The sequence below is a fragment of the Rhinolophus sinicus genome, linkage group LG02, assembly GCF_036562045.2.
Source record: "Rhinolophus sinicus isolate RSC01 linkage group LG02, ASM3656204v1, whole genome shotgun sequence".
In the NCBI taxonomy this organism is placed as follows: Eukaryota; Metazoa; Chordata; class Mammalia; order Chiroptera; family Rhinolophidae; genus Rhinolophus; species Rhinolophus sinicus.
Window position 1 is genome coordinate 28,820,979 of NC_133752.1, and position 22,926 is coordinate 28,843,904.

Here is a 22,926-nt window from a genome sequence, read left to right on the forward strand (position 1 = left end):
TCCTTCTGTCTGCATCCCTAGCACTTGGTTCATAAAAGATGCTCAGTGAATCAACATTAGCTGCTTTTATTATTATTTTCTACAGCACAGCTATCATCCTGAAGGCAGAGGTATGCTTTTCACATAAACACAACCTTCAGTTCCTGGGGTTCAGCCCTGAATAGAGCACAATTATTTTGATAATAGAAATGCGTATTTCTACATATATTCCAAAATCAGTTACTAACCCAATATTTTTCTTCTTAAAATTTTTGATAAAATATACATAAAAATTTCACCATTTTAACCATTTTGACACATACAGTTCAGTGACGTTAAGTACATTCACAGTGTTGTGCAACCTTCTCCATCTCCAGAAATTTTTCATCTTCCCAAAATGAAACTCTGTGCGCATTAAACATTAACTCCTCCTCGCCTCCCAGGCTACCCAGATGTTTAATTCCTTTTGTCATCAAATACAGGAGAGAGTTCAGTTATCTACGGCTGTATAAGAGCCCTAAAATGGCCATTTAAATAACAATGGTTTAGGATTTTGCTCATGCATCTGGGGACTGACTGGACTCAGCTGGGCAGTTCTTTCCTCTCCTCACGCACTTGCTGTCAGTCAGGGCTGAAGCAAGAGTCATGGTAAAGGCTTCTCCACCCACGTGTCTGCTGCCTGGGCTGGGAGCTGGGGCTTCTCACACATCTCTCCCTACGTGGTCTCTCCACACGGGCTCTCCACATGCTGACTGGAGTTGCGAGACTTCTTACATAGTACCCGACAAATGTCCCCGAAGAAGGTGCAGAACCTGCACAGCCTTTCTAAACCTAGCCTGGAAAGTCACTTAGCCCTCCGTGACAAAGACCTGACCAGGTTCAAGGGGAGGAAATGTAATTCATCTCTTGATGGGAGGGGTATCAAAGAATCTGTGGCATGTTTTCAAACCTTGTCCTGACCCAGCAAACCTGGAGCATGTGGCACTTTAGAAGATATCTGTGCATGAGACAAAAAGAGAAAAGTACTAAGGGGTACAAGCTGGGAAACCCAGCATATGGGGTACCCTTCCTTGGCTGATCTAGAAAAGAGTGGTATCGTGGTCTCTCAAAGGACCAAGCCAGTCTGCACAGTGGCCTGGGACTGGAGGCGTGGCCGCAGAGTGGACCAGGATGAAGACCTGAGGTGAAGAGCCAGCTGCTCCGTCGTGATTCCGCGTGGCAGAGTGTGGGAACAGCAGGAGTGGGATGGCCTGGCTCCAGGGCTCTTCCAGTTTAGAGGGCTCTGTGAGGGCTCCTAGTTGCAGACAACAGAAGCCAATCTCATTGGTTTAATTTTTAAAAAGTAGATTTATGCAAAGATATTATGCAGTTCACAGTATCTCCAGGAAAGCCAGAGAGTTGGAGGCTATGCATGTGGGAATAAGACCGCAGTGATTCTCACTGCCACTAGCTCTTGTCTCAGGCGTCATGTTCAGCTTGTGCTGCAGAGGCCGGACACTGGACACTACTGCTTGGCCCTCTACCATTGCTGCTTCTGTGAGTTAGCACGGTCTTCCCTGAACGTGGTCAACGAACAGAGCTCACTAGATGTGGCACTCTGCTATGTCTTACTTAACCCTGGCCTCAGAGCTCACCATCTTATGAGGGAGACAGGAAAAGAAATTACACAGCTGCGTTTTGCCAGGTACTATGGTGAGGAGAACTCACAGGAGACTCATAAATCAGCCTGGAGTGTTAAAGAACTTCAGGTGAGCTTAATCTGAATTATGGAAGAACTTCCTCGGCAGATGCCAATGCAAAGGCCCTGTGACTTGAGGAGCCAACCACACAAGGGGACCGAGAGCAGCTCAGCGAGACTGGAGCTCAGGGTGTAGCTGGACAGGGAGAAAACCCAGGTCAGGGAAGGCTGCATGCCAAAGAGTTGGCACCACTGAAGGACTCTGGAAAGTCCATGCTGGAGGCATTGAGGAAGATGGATGGGAGGAGGGTAAGATGAGGTAGGGAAGATAGTCAAGAGACTATTGGAGAAATCCAAATGAAAAATGATAAAGGTAGAAACTAAAGCAGGGTACTTTTTAAAGAGGATGGCATTGATTCTAGATATACTAAGGAGGGAAATAGATGGCACTGGGGACAGAAGAGATGACAGGGCACTAGGGAGATGAGTCTAGGATAATTCCCAGCTTTTCTCTTGGATAATGATGTGATTGGTGTTGCCACTGCAGAAATAAAGGGAATTGAGGAATAGAAGCACATTTAGTCAGGGGTATTTTGAAGCTGTGCTCTCTATGGGAACCCAGGGAAGATGAAGAATGAAGTAGGAAATATGAAGCTGAAAATCAACCAGCGGTTTGGTAGTCAGAAACCCTATCTAGGAAAAACACACAGCTGAATTTATCCTGATGGTCTAAAACCCTGTAATCTCATCTAAGTGGTTCCTTCCATGTTCTCTAGTGCTTCCTCTCTATGTGAGAAGTAATCTTACATTCTACCCACAAAGATCACTTGAAAATCTCTCTCCGATTGCTATGGTCCGAATATGTTGCTCCCAAACTTGTGTTGAAATCCTAATGCCCGATGTGATGGTATTAGAAGTGGGGTCTCTGGAAAGTGGTTAGGTCATGAGGGTGAATCCCTCATGAATGTGATTAGTGTCTTTATAAAAGAGATCCCAGAGCTCCCACACCTTTTACACCATGTGAGGACAAAGCAAGAAGTTAGTAGTCTGCAACCTGGAAGAGGGTCCTCCCCAGAAGCCAACCATGATGGCACTCTGACCTTGAACTTCCAGCCTCCAGAACTGTGAGAAATAAACTTCTGTTGTTTATAAGCCACCCGGTCTATGGCATTTTATTATAGAAGAGCAAAGGGACTGAGACGCTGATCAAATGTGCCTGATGGTACCAACCTCCCCAAGCAGGGAGCCATTACCTTCAACATATCATGAAAACACACTATGTTCAGGGACCTAGTGCAGCCATCTCTTGTTCACTTCAACCTCAGCTTGAAAGCTATTCACACTACTGACAGCTGGAACTTAGCACTTATATCCCCTTAATTTGAGCCCCTTTTAGAAACTAACCTTCCAGCCTTAGCACCGGCCAAAGATGGATTGTTATGGTTGGAACTGCTTCAGCACATGGCATTTATTTTCATCACAATAACACTGCTGAGACCATTTAATGAGATGTTGGAAAAGACTAAAACATAGAAACTGCCCTTGATAATTTGTATTTTGTTGATTTTGTGTCATTTCAAATAACACAAAGGATTGCATAATATTCTAGCTTCCAAGCATTCTGAATTAATATGTTACATTAAAGCCAATAAAATTTGCATTCTTACCTCATTCATACAATCATGTTCCACGATGTCCACATACAGTGATCATTAGGGGTTTCTAGAAGGAATATTTGACTGATTGTGCTTACAGTTGTACTGGGAAGCGCTATAAAGAAAACAGAGCCTACTTTCAGCCACCCAGAAGATCCCATTCTAAGTCACTCTTATCATTCAGACAAAAATCAGCACAAATACAGGCTATTTTAGATCTTTGTAATTTCGTTTTGATAATATTGACTGTAATTGCTTTTCCCAATTCCTCTTCCTTTGTTTCTTCCTTTGACTACAACTGTGTTTTGTCCCCAGTACGCCACTGAAACTTTCCTTGTGAAGTTCACCAATAACCTCCACGTTACTAAATCCAGTGATCAATAGCCAGTCCTCCAAGTGAGCCGAACAGATAGCTCTGTCTGTCTTCCATACACTCTCCTGCTGTTCTGGCTGCTCCTTCTTAGTCTCCTTCGGGGGGACCGATTCTTTGTCCCCCCGCCTCCTATGATTTAGATCTCTTTATACTCTTTTTAGGGACAGCATCTAGGCCTGTGTGTTTAAAAGCCATTTCTACGCTGACAACTTCCAAATTTATTTCTAGCCCTTATCCCACCTCTGAACTAAAAATTCGGAATAATCTTCTCAAACATGTCTGAAATTAATTTCCTAAATTTTCCTTGTAATCTGATCCTTCTGGAATCCTCATTTTAGTTACTGAGAATTCTCTATCCTTCTCATTGCTTCAGCCAAAAACTCAATTGTCGTCTTTAATTCCTCTCTTTCCCTCCCACGCCATATTTAGTCCATCAGTAAATCCTGTTGGCTCTACTGTTAAGTTATATTTAGGATGTGATCACTTTTCACACTTCCATTGCTCCCTAACTGAACCCAGAAAGCTTCCACACTTGATCTTCTGTCATCATCGTGACATTCTTCATAGTTTTTGAACAAAGGGCCCTGCATTTTTATTTTGTACTGAGCCCTGAAAATCATGTAGCTGGTTCTGTGGTCAATGCCAAACTCTGGTATCTGACAGCAGGAATTAAGAGCAAAAAGCAAATCTTGGGATTTCTGCAGCAGAACAACAAATATCCAATGGTTGAACATGAAGAAAATGTGAAAATAAAACTTTGAATCTTGTTTTCTAGAGAGATGATGGTTTCCCCTGGGGAACACAGTGGATAAAAAGATTTGCTTGAGAGAAAAAGAGAACAGGTCTATCAACCCGAGGAACTGGAGTTTGAGAATTTAATCCCTAAGCAGAGATGAAACAGAGAAGACTAAGTCTGAGTGCTCAGAGCAGAGGCTGTCATTAAGGTATAAGAAATTAGATGAGATCACCAAGGAGCAAATGTATAGAGAGAAAAAAAAAGGAGAGGCCTTTTGTAACTGAAGGCTGGAACCAGGTAACCTTACTACATTCTGTCTCTCATTCCCTATCAGACAGTTTCTCTGAGGACTGGAAAGAACCAAGTCTGGTTCATGGGTTCAGGTAGTGCAGCTAGGTAGGACCTCAGAAGTAATCTCCAAAATCCACATTGTCAGAGACAAGAAAAACCAATGCTCCAGAAAGCTAAAAAGGAGAATTCTATGTTCCCTTTTCCGAATGTGTTGAAAGGTGCTGTCCAAAATTAAGAAGAAAATCCTTGGCATCTTGTGAAGGCAGAGAGAGGTCTTGGTTTCACTCGATACTGTCATGTGACTTCTCTGCACCTCCACTCCACGGAAAAAAGAGGATAGTACCGCCAGGGCACATTTTTCCTCTTCCTCCACTATGGTGCCAGTTGATCACAGTCCAAAGGCACCCAACGGAAGGTCTGAGTAGGGACTACAGCTGGGGCCCCGAGTTAAGTTATATCCATCTGCTGGGAGGGGTGCCTTTTTCTAACTGGCCCAAAGGCTGCATCCCTGTAGGCTGCATTCTGTACGTAAGAGATCGTGAATGTGAAGTGCATGGCACAGAGTAAGCTCTCAATATAATTGAGATATAATTCTTAAGAGGTATATAATTCTCAAGAACTCTGCACTGCACATTTATTATAAACTCATGAAGCTTGTAACAAACACAAACACCAAACTAGAATTTATCCGTAATTCTTATAAAGGACGCATCTCTTCCCAACACTTGCAATATTGCCCTGGATCTTACCATAAAATTCTTGGAAACTGCCAGGCTACTAAGATAACCAGATATTTATAGCTCTGGTAAAAATTACTGCAATTGTTTTTTAAGTTTTCTGTACAGCGCTTGGAAAAAGAGAAACGTCACTGGAGCTATCATCTTACAAGGTATCTTGAATAGGAAAAGTGATTTCCATGAGATTTTTCAAAAAACTGCATTCAAGTGTAGCATTCAAGCGCTTCTTCCTTACCAGGGAAGAACACACGGTTTTAAACTGTCAAATCATTTTCTTCTTTCAGAATTTGTACGTCAGCTCACCCTGGAGTCTGGCACCACCTCGGCCTTGGGTTGACATGTTTGGGCACTCTGCTCCCTCGACCGCTGTCACCCGGGTCAGCAGGACCCGATGAGGACGCGCAGGAGCAGGTGAGACCCGGACTCCGCCCCTGTACCGCGCAGAGTCCAGTGTTCAAACCCGAAACTGTTGGACCCCTCGCAGCAATCTCTGCACAGGGCCACGGGGGCCCATTTCTCCGACACTGTCCACACCCACATAAGCTTGTCCCTCGGGGTGCCTGGACTAAAAAACCCAGGCAGGTTGTAGAGCTCACAGGGGTTCTCCACCCGGCGACACCCTACAACAATGGCTTTTAAAAAATACTAATGCCCACTGCCTCCCGGGGGAATGGGGTCCTGCATGAGTCGTTAGTACCACCCACGCAGGCAGTGCTAATCGGGGCCACGGCGCTGGGCGCCCGGGAACCCAACACGCCGTGCGACCCGCGCGGGCACGGAGACCGGAGACTGTCGCGCCTCACACGCCCCCTCGCTCCGGCGCAGGCGCAAGGGGGGGCCACCTCCCGCGGGAGTGCAGTGACCGTGGCGAGGGCCCGCCTCCCATCCCGGAAGGAGGCGTGAGCATGGAGCCTGCCACGACAGTCAAGCGCCGGGACGGTGCAGCTGCCTAGGGCGCCCCGGGGGCTCCGTGGGAGCGCGCCCGTCGCGCGGCTCCAGGGACCAGTGGGGCCAGGTGCTGCGCGGATGGCCCTGCTCCAGCGGCCGGTGCTTGCTCTCCTCCTCCTCCTCCTGACCGGCGAGCTCAGGTGCCAGGAGCAGGCCCAGCCCACCGACTGGAGGGCCACCCTGAAGACCATCCGGAATGGCGTTCACAAGATCGACACGTACCTGAACGCCGCCTTGGACCTCCTGGGAGGCGAGGACGGGCTCTGCCAGTATAAGTGCAGTGACGGTGAGAGGGAACCTGGCCCTACGAGGCCTGCGCTTCCAGGGCTGCAGGGGGGACATAGGATGTGGAGTGTGTGATGCAAGGCAGACCTTGACGCTGTTTTCTGGCCCTGGAAACTTTTAACCACTGCTAGAATCTTGCCATTCTTGTGATTGAGCAACCTGGTTACATACAAGTCGCACCTCTATTGTTAGAATGTGAGAGGTCGCCTGAGTGTGTACTGTCCGTTCTGTGTTCATTGCTTCTCAGTCACTTTTTTGTTGTTTGCAATTGCACGGAGTTGCCTAAGAACTTAGTGACATATGCATCATGTGAATGGAATGGAACACACTGATTTTAGCTCTGTATTTTGGCACCTTAACTAAGTCAGCTGAACATGCAAAACATACTGAAATTTTAAAGTCATAATGGTTTAACTTTCTCACGAATTGGTTTTAATTTTTTTTCTGCAAAGCTACAGAAAATTAATTGTGACCTTTGTACAGACTTTTGGTGTACTCTATTGAGAAAGAGTTCTGGTAAATCGCCTAGAAATTAGTCTATCAAGACTTAGTAATTTGGGATATCAGTGATGCCTCCTCATTCTTGGTTAATGATATAATTGTTTTGATTTACTTTTTCATATTTAACTTTAATTCTGTTTGAATCTGAGAACTTGTTTGGTGGCATTGTTGGTCATAATAAACTCAGTATTTTGGGCAGAGATCTTTTGAAGCATTTGACTTTTTTGACTATTTAAATATTGTAATAGTTCCGATAAAGTACTTGGGCTACTCTTTGGAAATTCCAAATAAGATAATACTTGGGAGATCATGTTTCCAGTAAGAGTATACAAGGTCTGGGACTCAGTAATTTAATGCTTGGCAGCTCAATATTAATAGGGTCCTTAGTGACTTTAATGGTGAAACCAGATTGTATGTAGGTGAAATGTAAAAGGAGCCTATATCATGTAAAACTCTGATGCCACCTGCTGCCTGTAATTCTCAAAATAAATTATTTTATGTTAACGGAGGTACAGAATGAGCTATTATTATGAGCTATTATCTTATATGTTATGAAGTTCTAAATGTTTCATTCCTTCCTAAATTTATGCCTAAGTATTACCACCAGTATGCAATCAGGAAGGATGTTTTTGTCTTGCACAGTTTGTTAGGAGGAATAAGTGAATAATTTGAAGATTCAATGATTACCTTTCCTGAGGCAGATGTCACAGTTTTACTTAGTCATCCCCATTAAGTATACAAATATTTGCGTGTCTGCTGTGTATTATGTGTTCTACCTGTTGGAGATTCAGCAATGAACAAAACAGACAAAATTCCTGTCCATGGAGCTTACATTCTGGTGGGGAGAGACCGTCAATAAACTAATGAACAAGTAAAATAAGCCAAATGCAGTGTATGTAGGTCTGAGGTGTGCCAGTGCTTTGAGAATAATAAAGCAGAGAAACAGCAATGGCACTGTTGTGAGGCAGTTTACTTTTTAAAATAGGTTGTTCAGGGAAGGCCTCACTGATAAGATTTGAGAAAAAATTGGAAAATGGAGAAGGTGACACTGCGATGATCTGGGGAAAGAACACTCCAGGCAGAGAACAGCAAGTGTGAAGGACCTGAGGAGAAAGGCCAGTCAAGGATGACTCCGAAGGTTTGGGCCTGAAACAGAGGAAGGGTGTAGTTGCCATTTACGGAAATAGGAAAACTTGGAAGAAGCAGTCTTCATAAGCTTATTATGAGTTGAGGGTTCTAGAGTTTATGTTTAAAATAGCTCTGAGGTTGAATGGATACTATTCCTATTAAAAAGATTATTTTAATCTTTCCTTTTATTTAATCCTTTTTATCTTCCACAAGCCTAACTAAATTTACCATTTGGCATTTAGAGCAAGGTCTCCAGCATAAAAACACAAATGAACGTGAGAACTGAGGAAATGGTATGCCTCAGTGAAAATCCTTTTGTGTCTTAGTAAGGAGTCTGCATAGAACTGCGGTTCCAAGTCACCACGTTGGTAATTCCAACATACTGAAAATTATTCTTTAATTGCTGTTACTTGTGAAGTCTCCCTGGAACTGTTTCAACCTTTCCTATAGTTTGGAATGCAAGTGACCAAATCAGAATGAAAAACAGACAAATCCCAAAGCTAGAGGGACATGGTGTTAAGGGGTGTTTAATAGTGGTAATAAAGAGGTCAAAGGAGCTTTAACAAAAAGACTTAATGGCAGGAAGAAGGTGACACAGGGCACAGGCTTGTTGCATTCAGTTATCCTTGCTTTACAGGAAGGACTGGCAGTATGGAGAGTTGCTCTGGGACCCTCGCTAGGATGGGGTCAAGGCTTTATTGAGAGTGAAGTAACATTATTCAGGGCAACAAATACAATAGTCACTGTTTTGTTTTTTGTTTTTCTCCCTGACAGTAGACAAGATTTGAAAAATAGAAAAAACTGTCTTGTAAAATGTTTTTAGAATTGTGAATGTCATTAATTTATTCAGTGATTTATATTTTAACAGGATCCCTTTGGCTGTTGTGCTGAGAATAAAAAAAAGAGTCAAGGGAGGTTGGGGAGGAAGAATGGTGGCAGAGTGACAGGTGCGGGAATTCAGACAAAAAATGGTGGTAGTTTTGTCCAGGTTGGTAACAATAAAGGTGGTGGGAAGTGGTTGAATTTTGGACATAGTTTGAAGGAAGAGCCTAAAGGATTTGCTGATGGCTTGGAAGGAGGGTGTGAGTAGATTGCAAAATGATTCCAAAGTTTTTGACCTGGATAATTGGAAGGATGGAGTTGCCATTAACTGAAATGGGGATGACCATGGAAAAAACAGTTTTCAGGTCGTTAGGAAAAATAACAGCGCATTTGTGTGCTTTTGAGAATGGTTCAGTCGAGAGTAAAAATACTGAAGAGAGAGGAAGGAGAATGACTAGAGTCACATCCTTAGGTAAGTGAGAGGAGTGGGTTCTAGTTCGTAAATAGAGAGATTGGGTAAGAACACAGATGACATACACCTATTAATAGGAGCAGAGGTAGAGGACATCGGCACAGATGTCCATTAGGTGGACAGAGGTTCAAGTTCTCTTCCGATTGCTTTGGTTTCCTCAGTGAAGTAGGAATCAATGTCATTTGCTGAGAGAAAAAATTGGAATGGAAGTGTTGGAGATTTGAGGAAAATAGGAAAGTGAATGGACTAGAAAAATAAAGTAGCCTAAGGGCCCTATGGAGATTAATAATCATGAATTTAAAGTCTTAAGTGTTTGGGAAAGCAGGTTGAAATTCCTCACGATTTTCTGCAAAACACAGTGGTAAGATCTTTCAGTGACCCAACAGCCCTTATGCTTCTCATCTGCTTCGGTGTCTTTCAGGTAAAAGACATTGGCCTGCTTGGAAGTATTTACAACAAATTAAGAAAAATACGTATAGAAAAGAACTATTGTTGTCTCAGTCCAGGCAAATCTTTAGATTTCAGCTGTCCATACAAGTGATAAAACATAAAGCATCAAGAGAAGAGCAGTTGCTTAAGTCAAAAAGTGAAATCAGTGACTAGTATGTAGATGTGCATAGTGGATTTATTTTGTTTTATAAATACTTCTTCCCATCCAGTTTTTCTTCTTCTTTCTGTATCTGCTTACAAATTTTAGGGGACAGTGACCCCAATCATGGCAATGGTTTGACACTGATATTGTTTCTTCTATTAGTGAGTTTTTGCTTGCTTTGTGTATTAGTCTGCTCAGGCTGCCATAACAAAATACCATATACTAGGTGACTTCAACGACAGGAATTTATTTCTTACAGTTCTCAAGGCTGGAAAATCTAAGATCAAGGTTTGGCCAATACTTCTATGTTCCTGGCTTGCAGATATCTGCATTCTTGCTATGCAGGTAGGGGATCTGGAGGGGGGAGCAAGTTCTCTGGTATCTTCTTATAAGGGCACTAATCCCATCACGAAGGCCTTACTCTCATGACCTCCTCTAAACCTAATTACCCAAAGGCCCATCACCAGGTACACTGAGGGTTACACATTCAACATATGAATTTTGGGGGACACAGTTCAGTTCATAGCACTTTGTAAAATCCACCAGTAGGAATGCTAATTTTAAAAAATTTTCAGCAGCTTATAATACCATTTATAACAACATTTAAAAAGATATCAGTACATTTGTAATTTTGGTATCTGTATCAACTTAATCTTTAATTAACAACTTTCTGTATAACTTGTCTGGTTCAGAAATAATTATTTCATTTTAAAGATAAATTTAGAGTATCAAAACACTTTAAAATGTTTCAGGAAACTACTTACTTCCTAGTTTTCTGGGGTTTTTTTTAGTTTGTTAGTTTTTTGTTATTTGTTTGCTTGTTTGCTTTTGCTGTGGATAAAGAATATTTTAATTTCAGCAAGAAATGTTTACCATTTTTTTCATCCAGTAATTTCTTAGGTGGCCAATATTTGCATCTTCTAATTGAGCAAGACAAAGTTCCTGTCCTCATAGAAACTGACTAATTATGTTAATTTGGTCAATAAATGTTAGAAAGAAGAATAAAACCAACCATGGGTGTATGGAATGGATATGGAAGGGAAGGGATACTAGTTTTAGATGGAGTGAGCAGGAAAAGCCTCTTTGAGGAAGTGACATTAACAGGTTCCTTCAAAAGAAACAAAAATGAAACACATGCCCTTTTACTACTTATATTGGGGAGCCAATTTATCAGTATTTATTTCACGGTGTTATTATCTAATAGTTCACATGTAGAATTTGGTTCTTTATTATTCCATTTTGTCAACTTCTCTCCTTAGGGCAGTGTTAAGCCCTAGCCCTGTTTGAGACAACCTCCTCCTCCATCCTCATGCCTCCATTCTCACTTTTGCCAGTTAGTTTTCTCTGTGCTCTCCCTGTTCCTCTTTATTCCCCTACGGTGCGCATGTTTGTTTGCTTGTTTTCCCCGATTTCATTTACTTCTGATTATTCTCCCATTCAAAGGTAATTTATCTTTTACAAGATGAGAAAATATCTATACATATTAATACATACATATGCACACATATGCATATATCACTACCAATTACATCAAAATGTTATAAAGTGTTTTTATAGACTCAAAAATGAAAAAACTGTCCAAAATTGAAAAAACAGGACTTATATGAAATACAAAAGGAAGGAGAAGAATAGAAGTGTTGCTGTTGTCTGAATATACGACATTGAGACACACAGAGAGGAGACCCAAAACGGCAGAGTAAACACTGTACCTATTTCCTTCTGTGAACACATTAAAATTACAAGTAAAGTATAGAACAATCAACATGGAGAACCATTTGAAGTCTGGCTGAACAGAAGTTTTATAACTAAAGATATAAAGACTGGTAGGAGGGGCGGAGACACGAACGGGCTGGTCCCAAACCTCCGTGTGGCGGTTGAGAACTAGGAGGGATACCTCGGCCATGGAGGTTCCCCCAAGGGAGCGAAGGACCCCAGCCCCACTCCAGTCTCCCTAGCCCAGAGTACTGGTGCCGAGAAGACCAGCTCCCACAACATCTGGCTGTGAAAAACAGTGGGGATTCCAACCATCTGGGTGGGACAGAAGGTTGTGGGAAACAGAGACCTCCACTTAAAGGGCCCGCGCACATACTCGCTCGCAGGCACATACCTTGGGCTCCTGTGGATGGATGGTGACTCAGGGGTGTCAGAGGCATACGGGGAGCAGACTGAGGTGTGTGGCTTTGAGGCCAGGACTGGAGGACAGGCACCATTTTCCCTGAGAGGGGTCCTCCTGCCATGCGGTCGGCAAGCACCCGCCATCTTTAATGTGTTGAGCCCTCTCCCTACACTTCCGGCCAAATCTGAATGTGATTGGTCTGGTGAGCTCTAGGGCTGCGCCCTGCTGATTCTCTAGGACCCTGCCCCACCCAACTCCCCCAATGCCAGCGGCATTTTCTCCATGAGCAGACAGCCCCACCTGAATTCTGAGCTTTCTTGGAAAACTATGGGAGTCCCCAGGCGGGTGATGACTGGCCTCAGTGTGCTTGAGACTTTTGCTGAGTAACCAGCTCCAGGCTCAGCACTGGCACCAAACCAGAATTTACATTAACCTGGTGACCACATTAACCTGGTGACCACAACTCTTCTCACTCCCTGACTCAACCAATTTGAATACCACATGAGGCTCTATCAGTGGCTGAACTTTAAGGGAGCTGGCAGGTTGCAGCAGGACTCAGGGTGTCCTGGCTTTTTTGCAGAGCCCAGGCCCGGTACTGGTGGCAGCTATCCTTGGTTTGTAGCATGGCCTCTCCCACGTGCTTCTAGGTTTAGCACAGGTAGCGAAAAACCGTGAATCACTTTGTAGCTCCTACCAGGAAGTCCCCAGCTGGGCACAGGCAGTGGCTGACCTGGGCCTGCACCAGGGTCCTTCCCAACAGGCCCCAGAATCAATATACTTGGAGGGTGGCTTCAGACCACAGTAGAACACCTCCCAATTATCCCCACAAATGGCACATACAATGGGCGGTCTCAACAGGCACCACAGCCTGCTAGGGCAAATCCCACTTGGTGGGATAAGCCCCTACATAGCAGCCTGTAAGCTGTGGATGTGGCCAAACCCCGTAGCCAGTCAGCCTGAGGGCCAATGCCACCCACTGATGTGCCAATAGCAATCAAGGCTCAACTATAACGGGAGGATACACACAACCCACACAAGAAACACACCTGGAGCAGGTGATCTGGGAGAGTGTGCCAGAGCCCCACAGGGCACCTACTACATAAGGTCACCCAGCAAGACTGGGAGAAACAGCAGATCTACCTCATACATAGAAACAAACACAGGGAGGCAGGCAAAATGAGGAAACAAAGAAATACATCCCAAATAAAAGAACAGGAGAAAACTCCAGAAAAAGAACTAAACGAAATGGAGGCAAGCAACCTACCAGAGTTCAAAACAATTGTTATAAGGATGCTAAAGAAACTTAGTGAGAACTTCAGCAAAGAGATCAAGCATAGAAAAGGACATAGAAACCATAAAACCAAACCAGTCAGAAGTGAAGAATACAATAACTGAAATTAAGAAGGCACTAGAAGGAATCACCAGCAGACTAGATGTAGCAGAGAACTGAATCAACAATTTGGAAACAAGGTAGCAGAAAACACCTAATCAGAACAGAAAACAGAAAAAATAATAATAAAAATTAGGATAATTTAAGAGGCCTCTGGGACAACATCAAGAGTAACAACATTCACATCATAGAGGTACCAGAAGAAGAGAGAAAGCAAGGAATTGAGAACCTATTTGAAGAAATAATGATTGAAAACTTTCCTAACCTGGTGAGGGAAATATATACAAGCCCAGAAATCACAGAGTCCGAACAAGATGAATACAAACAGGCCCACACCAAGACACATTGTAATTAGAATAGCAAAGGTTAAAGACAAAGAGAGAAGCCTAAAAGAAGCAAGAGAAAGGCAACTAGTAACTTATAAGGGAGCTCCCATAAGATTGTCAGCTGATTCCTCAACAGAAGCTTTGCAGGCCAGAGGGGATTGGCATAAAATATTCAACATGATGAAAAGAAGGGACCTACAACCAAGATTACTTTCCCCAGCAAACTATCATTTAGAATTGAAGGACAGTTAAAGAGCTTCCCAGACAAGGAAAAGCTAAAGGAGTTCATCATCACCAAACCAGTATTACAAGGAATGTTAGAGGGATTTCTTTAAGATGGAAAAAAAAAATCAAAATTATGAATAAAATGGCAATAGCTACATATCAACAATTTCTTTCAATGTAAATGGATTTAATGTTCCAATCAAAAGACACAGGACTGAATGAATAAGAAAACAAGACCCTTACATATGCTGCCTACAAGAGACTCACTTCAGATTGAAAGACACACAGACTGAAAGTAAAGAGATAGAAAAAGTATTTCATGAAATTGGAAAAACAAACAAACAAACAAACAAACAAAAAACCTGGTATAGCAATATTTATACCAGACAAAATAGACTTTAAAAGAAAAGCTATAATAAGAGACAAAGGAGGTCCCAGTGATCCCACTTCTGGGTATTTATGTGAAGAAACCCAAAAGCTACTTCGAAGGGAACGTGCATCCATATGTTCATGGCAGCATTGTTTACAATGGCCAGAATGTGGAGGCAGCCTGGGTATCTGTCGATGGATGAATGGATAAAGAGTAGGTGGTACATATATACAATGGAATATTGCTCGGCCATGGAATGGAATGGGTTCTTGCTATCTGTGGCGGCATGGATGGACCTGGAGGGAATGGTGCTGAGTGGAGTGTCAGACAGAGAAAGACAGATGCAATGAGATTTTGTTTATATGTAGAATCTAAAGAACAAAATAAACAAACAAAACAGACTCATAGATACAGAGAACATTTTGATGGTTGCCAGATGGGAGGGAGGCTCGGGATGAGTGAAAAAGGGAAAGGGATTAAGAAGTACAAATTGGATGTTATACAGTAGTCATGGGGATGTAGGTATAGCATAAGGGCATATAGTCAATAATATTGTAATAACTATGTATGGTGTCAGATGGGTACTAGATTTGTTGGGGTGACAGATGGGAGGGGTTTGGGAACAGGGTGTAAAAGGTGAAGGAAGGAAGTACAAACTGACAGTTACAAAATAGTCATGGGGATGTAAAGTATAGAATAGGGAATATAGTCAATAATATGGTAATAATTATGTATAGTGCCAGGTGAGTACTGGACTAGTCAGAGGGATCATTTCTTAAATTATATAAATGTCTAACCACTATGCTGTACACCTGAAATTAACATAAAATAATATTAAATGTGAAGTGTAATTGAGAAATTTTAAAAGGGGGATAAAGTGGAAGGGTAATCAGAGGTCCAAATTTCCAGGTATAAAACAAATAAGTCATGGGGATGTAATGTACAATATGGGGAATATAGTAAATAATATTGTGATAGCATAATACAGTGTCAGATGGTTGCTGGACTTACGGCAATCACTTCTTTAGGCATATAAATGTTGAATATCTATGGTGTACACCTGAAACTAATATAATGTATGTTAGCTATATTTTAATAAAAATCTTAAAAAAGAAGAAAATATCAGAAATAAACCATTCATAAGTTTTAAATTGCATGCCATTCTGAGTACCTCACTCTTACCTCATCACATAGGCGTTGTATCATCTCACATCATCACAGAGGGTGAGTGCAGTACAGTAAGATATTTTGAGAAACAGAGACCATATTCACATAACTTTTATTATAGCATATTGTTATAATTGTCTAGTTAATTGCTTACTATGTGATTTATAAACTTTATCATAGCTATGCATGTATAGAAAAAAACATAGATACATATGGCTCAGTACTATCTGTGGTTTCTCACATTCACTGGGGTCTTAGAAGATATCCCCCACGGATAAGGGGGGACCACTAAATTAAATGGTCATTGGATGACCTTGTCTTCCCTAGCTTCAGGCTGTAGCTTAGTAAACTGGTTAATGGTTATTGAGATTTGTATGCAATGGAGCATTGGCTGAAGGTTAGGAAGATACAGTTTTTGCCCAGTAGGTTTTGACCTCAAAATATAAGTATTAGAACTTACAGGAAAATGGTGGATTTCTTTCCTACATATGGACCCAATATGGCATGGCATATAATCTCTGAAATCTCCAGAAGTCTAGAATAAGCTTTTGTATGTTTTGTATGGTATAGGCTTATAAATAGAATTACATTTTATAAACCAGCATACATTTTATGAACCACCATATTTGTGTATATGCATACATTTATATGTGTTTCACTGCAGGAGAAATAAAAATAACTAGGTGGACAAATTAGTATTCTTAATGTTCATCAGAACAAAACCATACTCATTTATGTCATCATCCCAATATTAAGTATTTTCTAGGCTAGTCTAGCACATTGTAGACCTTTTTGCATATGTATTTTCCATCTTATTTGAAAATTAATTATGATCCCATTTATGTTTTATAGGATCTAAGCCTTTCCCACGTTATGGTTTTAAGCCCTCCCCGCCGAACGGATGTGGCTCTCCACTATTTGGTGTTCATGTAAATATGTATTTTTTTATAAGTTGTATGATTGGTAGGCTATGTAATTCTCTTGATAATGCAAAACTATCAATGCATTCTCAGGTTCACATATAATTTTGCGTGTTGTAATTGTGATCCGGTTTATTATATTCTTTTATAGCTAAAAAAAACACACATTTAATAAGTCCTAACAAAACTAAATGTAGTAAAATTCATGTTTTTTAATTTTGTAGATGTTAATCCTATTTAAATATTTACTCATGTCATAAATATGGTTTAAAATTTTGGATTATAGTAGTAATCCTACTTTGGGTGAAAAAGTATAGATTAAGCATAATATTTTCTATACTAAAACTAGGCTAAGTGGGATAGCTGTGTGTTTGTGGTAGAGGCTGGAAAAAAATGTTTATGAGAGTGATTCCTAGACACAAGAGTTTTGCATATAAGTTATTTAAAATAGTTAAAGATAAATTATAGATTCAAAGGAATAGTATATTTAGGGAATGGATGAACCTTTAAAGATTAAACCACAAAACAACAAACAAAATTAGAGTTGTAGGAGCTTAAAATTTTTCAGTGACTTTTCATATAAGGTACATTTTCTTGGGGGAAGAGGTACAAAATACGTTGGAATATTCAACAATCATACTTGCCTAGCCCTTGGAGAAAACTTTTAATGCTCTTAGCCTTACCTTTCTGTTTTTAAAACTATGTTTTGTGTTTGGACAATTGTGTGTGTTACCAGCAGGTAACTGTGAATATTCAAATATTGCCAAATGGGGAGCTTTAAGACATAATTGAGAGGGTGATTACAGACTAATGTGGGTGGGTGCCGTGAGAGTCACGGAGAGGTGTGTAATGTGGAAAACACTTGCAGGCGGAAACGGGTTTCAGAAATGATCTACACTGCACTCATTGCCACTGATTCCTCAATTTGAATGCAGAAAGTCAGCGGAGGAGTTTTCAATATCATCATCAATAACCCACCCAAATGCCTCTTTCAGCTTAACATCGGCATCCCTTCCCTGACAAAGTGCTGCAACCACCACGACAGGTGCTATGAGACCTGTGGTAAAAGCAAGAATGACTGTGACGAGGACTTCCAGTATTGCCTGTCCACCATCTGCCGAGAGGTGCAGAAAACGCTGGGACTAGCTCAGCACGTCCAGGGTGAGGATGGCCTGGTGGGACGGGGATGAGTGCAGTTTGCAATGTTTTATCGAATGCTTTATGTTTTAGTACAGGATTTACCAACAGAAATCTTTCACTCTATATTACCTTATCTATTGTGACACAGCCCCTCAATTTTCTGACATAAGCAGCTGATGACTTTGTAATCTAACATGATTTAGTCATGGAAGCAAAAAGTGTTAGGAAACCATGGGAGGGAGGGTATGTGAGGCAGAGAAGAATTCACCCAAGATCTTGTGCCCTGAAGTATATTTCTAATTATCCTGAGCCTAAAGTGTGAGCCCCTGGATCCAGTGAATTAAGAGTAAAGCACGTTGGATTTAAAGTAGGAAGTTCTTAGAAGATTTGAATCTTAACTGTCTCTTCATATGTGTCTGTGTCAGGAGGGTCCCCCAAACCACCCCAGGCTCAGTGGTTTGCTAGGAGGACTTACAGGACTCAGCATGTATTCGTAGTCATGGTAATGATTATTACAGTGAGGGGATGGGATCCAAGGCAGAGTCAGCAAAGGGAAAAGGCGCTTCGCGGACCTCATTTACAAAGGAGAATGATTACTTCTATCTCGGAGAGCTGTCCTAAGGGTAAAATGAGATATTTGTGGGCATGTACATCATTGTACAAATACAGTCAGTTACCAGATTTCCTTACCGTCAGGCCAAGGAATGTACCATACACTGAAATCAAAAGAGCAGGGGCAATGAGAAGGGGCACGAAAGGAAACTAACATTTTTAAGCACTTTCCATAACAGATTGTGCTAGATACTTTAGACATGTTTTCATTGATGTTTACAAAACCCAAATAGGTGGCTTTATACCCATTTTTCAAGGAAGGATACTGAGGTTCAGAAAGAAGTAATTTGCCATAAGATACATACTTCTGACATGAAAACTTGTGTTCTGTTTATGACTGTATTCCCCAAATAGTCTCACAGATCTGATTCTGAGACCCTAGTTAATAGCTGTCAAGGAAGAAATCTCTGCTCGAGGTGAAGCTTGAACTCACAACCTCTGAGTCCCCTTGCAAGCTTTCAGCTACAGTAAACTTGTACAGCTGAAGCATAGGTGAATGTATTTCCTGTTTTCTGACCTGAGGTCATACTAATGTCGCTAAATGATGAAACCAATTCCCTTGCAATCTTTTATTTAATAATCATAGCCTTTACACTTCTGTGATGGGTTGTGTTCCTTAATGGCAGTCTTTTGGAGAACTTTAATAATGCCAAGATTTTGTAGTGAAGTTTCTTAACATGAATATTTGAAACCCAAAGTATTTGGACAACTAAAAGGCACTCTGTGCTATGTCTCTGTAACTGTAATGTATTAAAATAATCTCACCTTGGTGTTCCAGGTTTCTTAGAGTAAGTAAAGTAAACCCATTATCGTTTTTATAGTCTTAAAAATATTTTTTAACCCTACCAGAAGAAAAACGCCTTTTATTCCTATGTCTACCCTCCTGAGCTAAACTTGGATATTGGTCAAAGGAAGAGACTTGGGTCCATTTACTTGAAGCATCTTAAATGATGTGTGATCAGTTCTTAGAAGCCATTGGCCAGAATTAAGTGTTTTGAGACGTCTCTGTTTTTAACCTTTATTTTTTCTATACCTAAAAACCTTTCTTTGAAATGCAAACTTAAGAGTGTTATCAGGCATGTCTAATAGTGACATTTTTCAGATAAAAGGAAAATTAACAGTGATGAACTGATTGATCAGTGCTATTGAGAGACTCATTTATCTAGTACAGAAAATTATATTGAACAATTGCATGCAAACAAAGTCTATACATGGTAAAGAGGCTGAAATTGAAAGCATGTGTGGGAGAGAGAGAGAGAGAGAGAGAGGTTTGGGAGGAATCTCACCTGACATGTTTAAGTGCCCACGAAGGATGTACTTGACTCTGTGCTGTAACATGTGATATGTGTGAAGAAAGTGATGCTTTGCAGCTGCCCCACAGTAATAACACTTTCTTACTTTGCAGCATGTGAAACAACAGTGGAGCTCTTGTTTGACAGTGTTATACATTTAGGCTGTAAACCATACCTAGACAGCCAACGAGCCGCCTGTAGGTGTCGCTACGAAGAAAAAACTGATCTTTAAAGAAGATGCTGCCAGGTGGTGACAGCAGATGAGGATGAAAGAACATAACCTTTGGCAAAGAACTAAGGTTTTCACAACATAAAGCTGCCTTACTTCTGTGAAAGGATTATTTTAAGACCTTGTTTTGACATTAAAACTTCAAACTAAAGAACAAGTGGGGAAGTTTATGTTCCTGGACGTTGCTGCCTTAGTGTGCCAGATTGTCTTCACCAATGTCAGAGAGAGCTGCATTTTGTTAAAAGGACAATTTTTTTGAAGAAAGCGTCTGTAACTTCGTTTTCACAAACATTGTTTATAAAACAAATGAGGTCAAATTCATTATAAGGTATATTCAACATATCTTACTTGGAAATATGGGGAGATCTTCACTCAGAAGTATATTTGTTTACTATAAAATTTTAAATATACATTTATACCTGGAAAGATCTAATTTCTCTCTATTTTTAATTAACACATTAGAAGCTGTTTTTCTGTAGCCCACTGAGCATATGAATAAGTCACACTTCTACTAATGATGGGACTAGTTACAAGAACAAGGTTTCCATTGTTCTGTTGTAAAATTGGAACCATCAGCTGGTAACCTCTTAGGGAACAAAACCAGGATATCTAGGTATTATGCAATATGCTTAGAAGGTGACATGAACAAAATTCATAAGCACAGCCACTCTCATTTTATGAACCACTCAAATGACAAATGTCATATTTTGCTATAATCTTTGCCTAAACTGGAGAAAAGATGGGATTAACGAGACAAATGCAAAGTTGTTTAACATACACATCAGAGCATTATATGCTGTGATGCTTTGGTGTTTATTTCTAGCACTTGCTCCTCATAGTATAATAGATTCTGGGATATTTTTAAAAGACCATAACCCTTTACTAATAGTAGTCTTAATAAAAATTGTTCTTGATACTGTTGGTTTTTTTTTTTTTTAAGTCTTTACCTGTAGGGCCAAAAGGGATGGAAAAGCAAAATACAAAGAACTATCACTTATAGATCTCTATTTCCATTAACAATTGTTAACAGGTTTAAGAGCAAATCCCAGAAACTTGGCTGCCTCTGAAAATGTCTGTGAGTGTTAAAAGCATTTCATCTCCTTGGAAAGCTCAGCTGTGTTCCTCTCCTGCTCCTTCCTTACCACTGGCTGTAGACTTTCCCAAGCCCAGAATTCCAAGCTACATATCTTTTGGGTAACCTGTGGCCAAAGTGATTTAGATCAACTGCTTGGAAAGTCAGAGAAAGACAACACCAGGAGAAGTTGTTCTTTTTAAGTCATTACAGGCAGAAGTGGGAAGAAAAATATGTTCTGGAGAAAAGGCCACATTCCTAACTGGATACTGCAAGTCCTCATATAATATTGTTTCATTCAACAATATCATTGATGAGGTGTCGTAGGAATTAACTCTTATTTCTATCAACTAGCCTGTGATAAAATTGGTTTCGTTATATGCCATTTCACTTAAAGTTGCAGAACCTACCAATGATGTTAAGTGACGACTTACTATATATGTCATTGCTGAGAACCTAATAGGTTCCCAAACGGAGATGGTGCAGCTGTTCTGCTAAGAGATGTGTCCTCTGTTAGGCAAGGCAAGTGTATCCCTCATGGCTGAGTAAACTGGGCTCCAAAACGTTACGAACTCTTGATACTTTTCAGACTTTTTTAAAGGTACAATTTTATAAGCCATTGCCAATATTTAATATTTATCAATATTTACTACTGAAATACTTGACCAGGTAACTTGAAACTTACAATAAATTCATGGATCTTCGTCGCAGCACTGAGATCACAGAATTGGAATGAGAAGCACAGATTCAGGCAGAAACCCAAATTTTGTCCCGATTTCAAGATGAAGGCAATGGATTTTTATGAGAAATGGGAAACAATGATATGAATAGGAGAGAGGAATTTCTATTGGTAATCGCAAGTGACGTTAATCTTTAGCTGTATAGGCATACTTCATTTTATTGCACTTGGCTTCACTGCGCTTCACAGATACTGCGTTTTCATCAGCATTGAGGCAAGGCCCTCCACCAGCAAGAAGAGTATGACTCGCCGAAGGCTCAGATGATGGTTAGCATTTTTTAGCAATAAAGAAATTTTTAATTAAGGTATGCACATTGTGTTTTAAGTGTAACTGAGACAGGGAAGTTAGCATGTTGTTAGGTAGACAGGAAGGTCCCTGGTGGACTAAACAAAAGACAGCCATATCCTAAAACTCCAGGACAAACAGAACAGATCTGATAGATAGAAGTGGGTTCGTTAATCCCTTCAGGATGGACAAACAGAACTAACCAGATAGGGTGCCAGCTCCCTTCTCCAAGCAGACAAGGGAAGATATAAAAATAAGAGCCTTTTTGCCCCATGTTGGGCACCCAGTCAAGGAACCCTTCTAATTCTGAGAGCTGTGACTCTTTGTTTTTAATAAACTATGCTCTTTTACAACTCGCCTCTCCTTGGTCCGCGCTTCCATTCTTCAGTTTCACAAGACACGATCCCAGCACTCAGAAATTTCCTACATCATAAGGTGACTTACACTTAGTAGACTACAGTATAGTGGAAACATGGCTTATTTGCACTAGGAAACCAAAAAATTCCTGTAACTTGCTTTATGGTGCTACTCACTTTATTGTGATGGTCTGCAACTGAATCCACAATATCTGAGGTGTGCCTGTACATGGCTGGGTACAGATTTTAAAGGCTGTCCATAACCATCCGTCCTCATGGTCAGGATGTCTGCTTTCCTGATAGCTTTTGTCAACTGAAAAATATCAACTAGGTGTTTCATCACCAAAAAAAGGATTTATTCTGGAAAAAGAAGGGGTTACAACCCGGTGCATGCAGCCATCGCAAGCCAAGTACCCACTCTGGCCTGCATGCCAAGATGGAGGGGTATTTATAGAAGGGAAAAGGAAGTTAGAACCATAGAGCTTTATT

At 41.0% G+C, this 22,926-nt stretch overlaps 1 protein-coding gene across 1 annotated transcript; it reads left to right on the plus strand.

Moving 5' to 3' along the window:
- Positions 1-6,300: 6,300 nt before the first annotated feature.
- On the plus strand, positions 6,301-22,440 carry PLA2G12A (phospholipase A2 group XIIA). The gene is made up of 4 exons (XM_019741912.2): positions 6,301-6,683; positions 16,644-16,720; positions 17,707-17,872; positions 19,869-22,440. Exons 1-4 carry the CDS (start codon positions 6,476-6,478, stop codon positions 19,985-19,987), a joined length of 570 nt encoding a protein of 189 aa, XP_019597471.2. The 5' UTR covers positions 6,301-6,475; the 3' UTR covers positions 19,988-22,440.
- Positions 22,441-22,926: the final 486 nt, after the last annotated feature.